This window comes from Haliotis asinina, chromosome 4 (genome assembly GCF_037392515.1).
Source record: "Haliotis asinina isolate JCU_RB_2024 chromosome 4, JCU_Hal_asi_v2, whole genome shotgun sequence".
Taxonomy (NCBI): domain Eukaryota; kingdom Metazoa; phylum Mollusca; class Gastropoda; order Lepetellida; family Haliotidae; genus Haliotis; species Haliotis asinina.
Genome location: NC_090283.1, coordinates 3332309 through 3343499, shown reverse-complemented (window position 1 = coordinate 3343499; position 11191 = coordinate 3332309). Strand labels below are relative to the sequence as shown.

Below are 11191 nucleotides of genomic sequence, written 5' to 3'. Positions count from 1 at the left end.
TCCGGCTACAGGTACATACTCGGACTTCTTCTTTTCTATCCAAACACACTTTAATGAATGTTATAGTCAGTTCGTGACGATTCACATTTTTGCTTCTTGCTAGATCGGCAGCGATCGCATGGACCTCGGAGACTTTTGTACACTATGTGCAATGGGTAGTTGCCAAAAAGCTAGGAAAATCGGGAAGAGTGTAATTTCTCCTATTTGTGGTAGGAGTTTACCAAACCCAAGGCGGGATCAAACAAAGCGTACCTGTAAAACCGTCGGACGAATGAACAATGTGATCAACAAGCAGCTGGCCTGGTACATGGAATCGTACGGTCCGATCATTCAGCCTGGTTTCAGATATCAAAGGAACATCAATGAGTCATTAGAACGGAAATAATCTCTCTGTCAATGTACTCTATCCTGCATACCAGCGCTTATATGACAAAACTAAACACAATTTCTACTGCTTTGTTTTTGATGCTTGCCCAAACAATGATTCTGACTTAGTTTAGTCGCATGGCCTACGAACGGGAACAGTCCGAGTATTGATTGATTGAATGATTGATTCCCAGCAGATATCCTTTCTATTATCCTCAGGTGACCATACCACACCAGAAACAAATTCGTCCGATTCCCAGGTCTGGCTGGTGCATGTAGTGTCACTGAAGGGTTGTCGGGAGATGTGCCACAGATCCGTTACTGCTGGCAGTGTGGACCAGCGGTCGCCACAGGAAACTAACTACTATTTTCTTCTGATTTGTCCACGGTGTGTCAACGGGGTCTTTCCGATGACACAAACATAGATGATGCTCATCTATTTAGCCCAGTCGGGCATTAGAAACTTTGACCTAGATCTCAACAAGTATTCGTTGATACTTCAGTCATGTAGTTTTGTCGCTATTCGTGTTCTTTCATGGCTTTGAATCGATTTCGCATGGTTCTTTTGAGGGCGATATGACAGTCGCCGTAATCAGTCGCATTCCATTTCTTAAATACCACGGTGAAGAACAGAAAAACACTTGTTTTCAAGTATTAAGGAAAAACTCTTTGAAAGATCAAAATATCTAATCACGGGTCAAATTTCCCAACTTATTGAGCATGCTTGGAAACACACATGTGCTAAAAACACAGTAGAAATTGATAAAGAACTTTTTGTCTCGGCGTAGGTCAATTTGGGAGCTTATATAGTGAAAACTTTTACAGGAGAAGAAATATTATGTAAAAAAACAACAAAAAAGGAAAGCAAACAAACAAACAAAAAAACAAAAACAAACAAAAACAAAAACAAAACAAAACAACAACATCAACAACAAAAAGCATTTTGAGAAGAACTTTTTTATTTTAGAAGTGTAAAACGACCAACAGTAAAATAATAGACAAGGAATTCTTACGTCATTACATTGTAGCGAAATATGAACTATGCACATTTGAGCATTTGCATAATTATCATGATGGACAACAGGCTTCCGATAACAGCATTATAATTCATTAGAAACATTACAAAAATGGTCAGATATCAGATATAACCACCGTTTTATTTGAGAGTAGTCCATCAACAACACGTTATCATTTGTGGGGCCAAATGGCTAACGTGTTGACCACATAGACACTCCTAGATCCGGGACCTTACATATCCCTCTGACAAAAGGCAGTGCTGCCATGGTCGAAAGTTACGAATACAGAATGCTCCGTTAAGATGGACAAACGCAACATGTTTCATATTTTGGGACAACAGAGTGTTCTAGTAAAATTGTAGTATTTTGTGGTTGGGTCTCATCAGGTATTTATCTGAATGTGGCACCACACTGCCATCATACAAAGTCAACAATCCGACCCACTGAGCCACCGAAGCTTCCACAAACTAGTAGTCCAGACCCTCTGGTGAGAATAAGTTGGGAATTTTCCCATTTACATAGATAACATGTTCAAATCTAATAAATCAGTGTTCAACTATTATCCAACACCACCAACACCTCTGTTTATCAGGTGAAAAGGTGCCCAGCTGAATCACGATACGTTCATCGGTTCACAAACACCAGGAATCATCGTCATTAGACTTATACCATGTACTCGAAAGAGATTTCTTTCGTTATTTTTTATTAAAACATGCTCGGTATGCTAATGGTGACACTGGTTTCGTCCTGTTGGATCTGGTTCTAAAGGAACACAATCACTGGACCACCTTCACCCTCGCTCACATCGCAGTAGTCATGTGAAGAGTTCCTTGGTGAACCAAGACGCATTTGGACACCTTCTCTGTTGGCGTCTGTCACATCTCTGAAACACATCAGCTACATAACATGAACGCTATTTCTGAAATGTTTACAATACATGTTATCCCTTGAAACCAATCATTTGAGCATGAACCACATTCTAAACAATGGTTGGTATATTGACACGGAAGCAATTTCAGGCAGCTGACCTGCACTTGACTTTACTGATGGTCAGGGTGATGGTCGAGCTAAGAGTGACGAATTAGGTTTACTGCTATGATTTAACTCAGGCAATGTGCAAACATATATCCACTAACTGTTAAAACCATAACCAATCAAAGTGCCTGCAATGTCTGTCCTCAGTCCGAAAGCCCTGCATTTCACACTTTGCCACTCACTCACTGTTAACGCCCTGATAATTAGAAATTCAGAGATGACTTACCTCGGTACACACGGACCTTTGCGAAAACACGCACAGCATACGCCACTTGCAAGCAAGGCGAAAAGGATTGCTGCACACACACTCCATATCAGGGTGGCTGAATTCGTACGTGGCACTCCCGGAAGAGCTGGAAAACAAACCCATACACATGAACACTAGTCTGGGATCAATGCATAATTTCTAACCTTGCAGGAAACATCACGATGTGATCGTCATTATCATTTTATCAGTACATAGAAGAGACAAACCCCTCTCCCTAGCTACACAGTCACACCAGTTATTGTGATAACATATTTGGTCTCTACAGCCGATTTCATAGCAATTAATACAATTCTTCATATTGTGTTATATGTAGGTCTATCTTTAATGATATAACCTTCAGAAAACATTTTCGGAGTCCCTCACTGTGCATCATGTTACCATCTTTTACCACAGGGGGCTCTAGTGGTTAATCGTTCACTCGTTACGCCGATAACCAGGGTTCGATTCCCCACATGCGTACAACGAATGAAGCCCATTCCTGGTGTCCCCGCCTTGATACTGCTGGAATATTGCTAAAAGCGGCGTAAAAATAAACTCACACACTTGCTTACTTTTACCACAACAACACATGTTTGGTATGGGACCACCACAAAGTAACATGGCATTCATCCATGCTTTATCACGTTAACTGTTGATCCGCATTCCTCTGGCTACAAGAAATGAGTATTATCATCAGTCATGATGCGTATCCCAAAATATATACTGGAAAAAATAATTGGGACATATGTGAATTTTGCAATTATGAATAATGATTCACCTTTTCACTTACACACTCATGAAATATCAGTCTTAAGAATGCCAATATCCCTGATTTATTTTGTCTGGTATATAAACAAAAGCTGTTCCCCAATTGTTACTGTGTATCTTACACAATTCTTCACTTTACCAGAATATTACAGAAGTGGAAACATCACACTTAGGGTGACAATGCGATTGATGGCGACATGAAGTCATAGCATTATGGTGACCATTGTTGATATTCATCTTTTTGTGTATTCCCTTTAGATTGCACTTAAGTTTTATCAAATTTCAATTCCCGTTGTTTTTGGTTTAACCAGAGTAAACTATGCATCGTATACCCGTATCATTCATATACACGTACAAGAACATGTTTTCGTACTTTCACAGCCAAACTGTGAGTAAAACTCAGTAAATACTAGTTATGATGAAGCACTGTTTCGGTGTAGATTTCTATAGTCGTGTCAAGCTCTATAAATACTAACTGAACAAGGTAACCGTAGTATAAACACTGCATGAAATATAACGTTATTTGAAGAGTTATAAAAATAACCCTAAATATACGTGCAGCAAAACATATTGATGTCAAGTATCTCCCTTGGTATGCGCATGTTTTCACATGTTTTGTAACACCTGAACATCACACGCAAAATGAAGCAGCCATTTTGGCCATGATTTTGGCCACGATGGTCTGCAATGCGTTGGTGGATACACACGATACTGAATTTATTTACTGACTTTAGACACCACTTGTCTTGACGGGCGTAACCCCCACATGGACACAATATGTGGAGCTCATTTTTGGTGTCCCCAGCCATGATATTGCTGGAATATTGCTGAAAGCTGCGTAACACGATGCCTGGTGTCAAACGATACGGTTTTCGACATTATCCTGGTAGCATGGTATTATCTTTGTGCATTAGTAAATGGCATAACATCAAAATAATTCATAGTTACTTCATGCCAGTAGTATATGTTAACGGACACACGAATAGCAAACGAAACGGAAGTCTGGCTTTTTGTCGAGTTGTTAAATAGAAGACAAACGCAAATATAACCCATCACTTATTCTATAGAAAGTTCTTACCTGCGAAAGCCTAATGCTGCCACTTTTGTAGCACAAAATATTTTTTTCAAAGACAGTTCTCGTTACTTCAATTATTTACTCGTTGCTTCGAGTATTTTTTCGTTATTTCAATAATTTTCTCGTAACTTCGAGTATTTTCTCGTTATTTCAAATATTTTTTCATTGCTTCGATTAATTTCTCGTTACTTCGAGAATTTTCAGTCAAAAACTTGAAGTTTCGAATATTTACTCGCTGCTTCAAGTTTCTTTCAAACACTTGAAATTTCGAGTATTTTCTCGTTGCTTCAAGTTTCAGTCAAAAACTTGAAATTTCGAATATTTACTCGTTGCTTCAAGTTTCTTTCAAAAACTTGAAATTTCGAATATGTTCTCGTTGCTTCGATTTTTTTCTTAATTTCTAAGTTTAATGAAGCTAGCATGTATATTTTAGGAGATCTGCCCCGATCAAGATGACATCCTCATAGTCACACACACCCTACAAGCTACACCCTACACCCTACACCACCCGAGTTTCAGTGGTCATAAAACAAACTTTCAGTTCAATAGGGAGGATGCGCACCCTTGCAACCGCGGTATCTTCCCATAAAGCAGACCTCACAAAAGGCAGACCGCTTAAAACAACACACTTTAGGTTTGTTTGCATAAGGCTTAATTAAGCTGATAATAATAACATGTGCCCAGATATGGAAACTATACTTTGTTTTAATTCATGTAATGAATTATGATTTTTATATTAAGACTTTTTATATTAAAAGTGCTTGAGAACATTCTCAGCTTCTCAAGCAACTCAGTTCTCGACTACTTTTCACTCTATTTACAAGTAAATTAAGAAAGATGGAAATGTGTTGTTACTATACTCTGTAGTGACTGGTAGAAGAACAAACAGAATTTTCATTCTTTTCTCAAAGACACAAAATGTGAAACATAGAACATACCTGTATATGTGAATATAATTAATATATTTACATGATATCATTTGAAAAGGCACAGTGTGTCATATATTTGCATAATTTGAGAGTGAGTGGTTGATAATCACATTTCATGAGGAAAATACATGTACAGATAGAGGGATTCCCACAGAAATATTTTGTTGACAATGATATTCGTTGTTGTTCGACAAGTGGTGGGCATATTAGTAAATCATGGAATTCGTCACATATGGCTTGTTTACGAAGATTACAAAGTCGGCTTCCTTTCAAACCATTCCGACAGCGCCCTGTTTCCATTGGTAACCTATGATTTGTTGTCCTAAATTTTCTCAGTGAAAGTCTACTTTGTAAGGTTTATTTAGGATAAGGTTCTGGAATAAGTTCAATTTCATACATTGTGAAATGAAATCCTTTTGATGATTGAGCATTGCTTAAATTCCAAGACTGAACAGACTGTATACTATGTACTGACTCCAAGTGAACTCATTAACGGAATAGGGGTGGAGAGCATGGCTGAGCTAACCAGTGTATTCACTGAATTTATCTTACAGAAGGTCTGTCATTTTGGAGTGAACCGCAAATAAGACTTAACTGTGAAATGATACCATATATTCGATAACTTTGAGGATTTGACTGGAGTCCATTTGCTCAAAAAGCATACCATTTTGGTATGAATATCAGTACGAATTGTTTTGCTTCCAGTCTCCACATACAACATGTGGCGAAGCAGTTTTCTTGAAAATATTAAATGAACAATTTCAATAACACTTAAAGTTTCATATGGCCAGAGGTCGTATAACCATTTCTAAACCTAATGTTGTCTTTTTTATCAGGACACATGCCACAATTTTCAACGACACAGCTTAATTAAGCCTTGTGCAACCAACCATAAAGTGTGTTGTTTTAAGTGGTCTGTCTTTTGGAGGTCGATACCGTCCCAAGCATATTTCCTAAACTATTCATGATAACTTCATCAGACTAGGAACACGTATCAAGCATGATAGATAGGTTTGCCATTTGGGGTTTAAACCCAGATATGAACCTTAAGCTTTTGCGGTTTCCTCCCAAATGTGACTTAGGCTGTGGATATGAGGGTGTCATGTTGTTCGGAGAAGATTTCCTTAAACTATACATGCTAGCTTCATGAAATTTGGCACACGTACCAAGCATGATCCATAGATGTGCCATTTGATGGTTATACTCAGATATGAATTCCTAAATCTCAGAGCAGATCTCCTAAAATATACATGCTACCTCCTTTAAACTTAGAAATTAAGAAAAAGGAATCGAAGCAACGAGAAAATATTCGAAATTTCAAGTTTTTGAAAGAAAGTTCAAGCAACGAGAAAATATTCGAAATTTCAAGTTTTTGAAAGAAACTTGAAGCAACGAGAAAACATTCGAAATTTCAAGTTTTTGGCTGAGACTTAAAGCAACGAGAAAAAACTCGAAATTTCAAGTTTTTGAAAGAAACTTGAAGCAACGAGAAAAATATTCGAAATTTCAAGTTTTTGACTGAAACTTGAAGCAACGAGTAAATATTCGAAATTTCAAGTTTTTGAAAGAAACTTGAAGTAGCGAGAAAATACTCAAAATTTCAAGTTTTTGAAAGAAACTTGAAGCAGCGAGTAAATATTCGAAATTTCAGGTTTTTGAAAGAAACTTGAAGTAACGAGAAAATATTCGAAATTTCAGGTTTTTGAAAGAAACTTGAAGTAACGAGAAAATATTCGAAATTTCAAGGTTTTGAAAGAAACTTGAAGCAACGAGAAAATATTCGAAATTTCAGGTTTTTGAAAGAAACTTGAAGTAACGAGAAAATATTCGAAATTTCGATATTTCTAGTTTTTGAAAGAAACTTGAAGCAACGAGAAAATATTCGAAATTTCAAGTTTTTGAAAGAACCTTGAAGCAGCGAGAAAATATTCGAAATTTCAAGTCTTTGAAAGAAACTTGAAGCAACGAGAAAATACTCGAAATTTCAGGTTTTTGAAAGAAACTTGAAGCAACGAGAAAATACTCGAAATTTCAAGTTTTTGACTGAAACTTGAAGTAATGAGAAAATTCTCGAAGGAACAAGAAATTAATGGAAGCAACGAAAAAATATTTGAAATAAAAAGAAAATACTCGAAATTTCAAGTTTTTGAAAGAAACGTGAGGTAACGAGAAAATATTGGAAATTTCAAGTTTTTGAAAGAAACTTGAAGTAACGAGAAAATACTCGAAATTTCAAGTTTTTGAAAGAACCTTGAAGCAACGAGAAAATATTCGAAATTTCAAGTTTTTGAAAGAAACTTGAAGCAACGAGAAAATATTCAAAATTTCAGGTTTTTGAAAGAAACTTGAAGTAACGAGAAAATATTCGAAATTTCAAGTTTTTGAAAGAAACTTGAAGCAACGTTGTCCCGTTATGCTATGTTGTCCCGTTGAAAGAACTGTAACTGAGAACAACAAATACGGGAACAACACGAGGCGTAACGCTCATTACGCCGACGCCAAACACGTAAATAGCCGTCAACATGTGACAAGTGAACTTGTCTGAAATGACAACTTAACTCTCCCGCAACGTCACCCACTGTAAAGGTCGATGATGGAGTTGACCCCACATATGACCGTCGGCAGTAGATTCCATCAGCCGGAAGACTACGCCTTATCGTATCGCTTGACTCCCCGTGATCCAGAACTAAAGCTGATGTTTCTGACTGGCCTTTCCAATGACCATTCCCCTCTGCTCCGTCCTAAGTCGAGTCGACGTTTGTGTTGCAAGTACCGCGTCAACATTGAAATGTTTTTCTTTTGAACCAAACCTCTACAAAAGGATGCTTCAGAGTTAAATGCCTGCTCTCCATCCAGAACCGTTGAAAATACGTCCTAAAATTATGCACTGTGTTTCGATTGAACGTCAAACTGCATGGCGTCATCTCATCTCTAAACGTCACTTTACCATGAACGTTCCATATGAACGCTTACTTTTACAGGATTTCATTATTTCGAAACTTTGCTGTTCAGTATATATTTCAAGACTTCACGAAAATATTGCCAAAAATTAATAGCAAATGCCACCTGGAGATTTCAGAGTAAACCTGCACCCTTTTGGACTTTCACATTTGTACTGACTTCCTCACCACGCCTAAAATTCGGGTAACATTTAAACATAAACTCATGCTCTTGACATAGAAATGTTCAATCGACAGTGTGATTATCTCGGCCACCATACGGATACGGACAAGGTTTAGTCACATTGTTCAGAGAATAAGTATTTATATGATTGAGGAATAGCTCACACGTGTTACGAGTTGCTGTAGAGCAGGGGAGCAGGCCTGTGTACAGTTCGGCAGACTTCCTTCTTCGCTGACGTAGCAATCCTTCACACAAGCACCAGTGGTCTGATCGCATGTTTGTTTGGTGCAGTTCTCAGGACAAGGTTCACAGGCTGACCCGAAATAATGAAGTACGCAGCCTTCAACACAGGAACCTGCAGCATTGCATCTTTGATGGCGACATCTGGGATTACACTGAGAGGAACACCATGGGCCGAACCAGCCATCCACACAGCCATGGAGACACGTGGCGTTGTGTTTGTCACATTCACCTGTACAACTGTCTGACGTCACAGCAGGAAGACATGTGAGGGCTGACTTGGGGCGACATGTTTTACTGCAAGTCTCAGCACAGAAGTCTCCGTAGAAGCCAGGAACACATTCACAGTCAGCCTCACAGGATCCTGCACAGTTCTCACAAGATTTCTCACAGTTGACTCCATAATGTGTGGTGTCACACTCGTCACATATTCCTGTCATCCTGTTGCATGTTCTGCAGGTACTGGGACACGTCTTGCATCCTGATCCGTACATGGAATCTCGACATCCGGCAAAACAAGCATCAGCCAGCTGACAGTATCCCTCGTCACATCCACTTGGACACAGGGTACAGTTGACCACGTGACTGTCACATGGTCTGTCACAACTAGTGCCTTGGTATCCTGGCACACATCCTGCAGTGCACTTGCCTGCACCTGTACCCGGATCTAGTTTACACGTATTGTATCTACACTTGATGTTGCATTGCGATCTGCATTTCATTCCAAAAAAGCCCTTGTCACAACCCTGCAAGCAGTCTCCATCCGTGTTACACTCGGAACAATGCTGACCCTCCTTACAATCCGCACCTGTCAAGTAAAACGTATGGTGTTAATTTGATAATGCGTTTTAAAACTGTTTATTATAAAAATAAAAAAAAAACAATACATAATTGCTTTCCCTTTTTTATTGACAAATGTAGTGTCTGTTAAATCTCACTGAAAAGAGACAAACTGATAATGAATGATGACACCACGTCCTCGCTTCAGGAGTAAACACTTGCTACCCACAGTTCACGTCAATGTCACACATACACATCGTGCATGTGGTACAGAAATGACAAAGGTTTATGAATGATTAGCTTCTACATTTTAACAATGGTGACTTTTTGCCATCTCTATACCACCAACGACTCGAATGCCACTCACACAAAACATTCACGTGATACTAGCCAACACAGCGTTAGTATACATGTATAGCAAAGGAAACTAATATGCAGATTATGCGGATTGTTTCAGAGATGACGAAAATTACAGCCTGACGTCAACATGGTCAGACAGTGAAGGCTATACTTTGCGTACTAGCAGACTTACATGTTTAAAGAAAGGCTTGACTGGAAATGGGAAATATCCAACTACATTTTAGTTTGCATGAGACAGCATCATAATACTCATGGGGATGGTGTTGGCAAAATGTAATAGGTAATTCCTTTCACTCTTTTATCACCTGACAAATTTAAGAGGGAGGATAAATGTTCGTGTCTTTTTAATTATCGTCTGTCCTACCTTGTGAATGATCACTGGTACAGAGCAGCACGATGAAGAAAAACAGCGCCATAGTTACCTGAAAACAACATTTTACACTCTCATAAATGCAATGTATACTCAGTATATGATATTTAACTATTATTGTGAGAGCAAATTCACAGGATATCACACCGGGAATAGTGATTGAATATGGTTTTACGCCATAATGTTCCAGCAATGCAACTGCGGGTGGGAGAAACCAAGGATGGACTTCACACAGTGTACCCATTTGGGGAATTCGCTTTTTGATGATCATTTAAATAAATAGTCATTAAACAGGCAAAAACAGCAGAATAAACATACCTACTTTAACTTTAATCCTAGTTCGCCTTGCTGCGTTGTTGACGACTGCCTCTCGACTGATGGTTGTCTTAATAACTTTTTACTGTGATTCATGTTTACGCTTTCAGTTTTGTCTTCCTGCTGTTGGCGACAACCATGGCGTGTGTGAGGTTTGGTCACATCATTGGGGCCCTTGTTCCACGTCTCAGCAGCAAGTTGAATGCAACACATTGTGTGTTCTTCTTATTACAGACAAGAAGCAGGATAACATGTATGGTTCCACTTTCGCTATGTCACAGTCAGCAAATATGACTATCACAGTCACAGTCAGCAAATGTAATTATACCGTGTATTATGAAGATGTTTAAGATGATCTGATTTTTTAAACGATTAAGAAAATACATGTTAGAAACAGGTGTCTGACAAGTCCACCAACGACAAACCTGAAACTTTACATCTGTTGCTTAAAAACATGGGTTGCTAAAGATCAATTATAGCTCGGATCGTCAAGGTTATATTTATACATTTACCAGCATATGGGTCATTATTGACTGAATACCTTCACAGTATAGATAACAGATTTAC

At 38.4% G+C, this 11191-nt stretch overlaps 1 protein-coding gene across 1 annotated transcript; it reads right to left on the bottom strand.

Annotated features, from left to right (window-relative positions):
* Positions 1–8699: 8699 nt before the first annotated feature.
* On the bottom strand, positions 8700–10355 carry LOC137282160 (multiple epidermal growth factor-like domains protein 6). Its single transcript, XM_067813890.1, has 2 exons — positions 10304–10355; positions 8700–9607 (listed from the first exon to the last, which is right to left on the bottom strand). Exons 1-2 carry the CDS (start codon positions 10353–10355, stop codon positions 8700–8702), a joined length of 960 nt encoding a protein of 319 aa, XP_067669991.1.
* Positions 10356–11191: the final 836 nt, after the last annotated feature.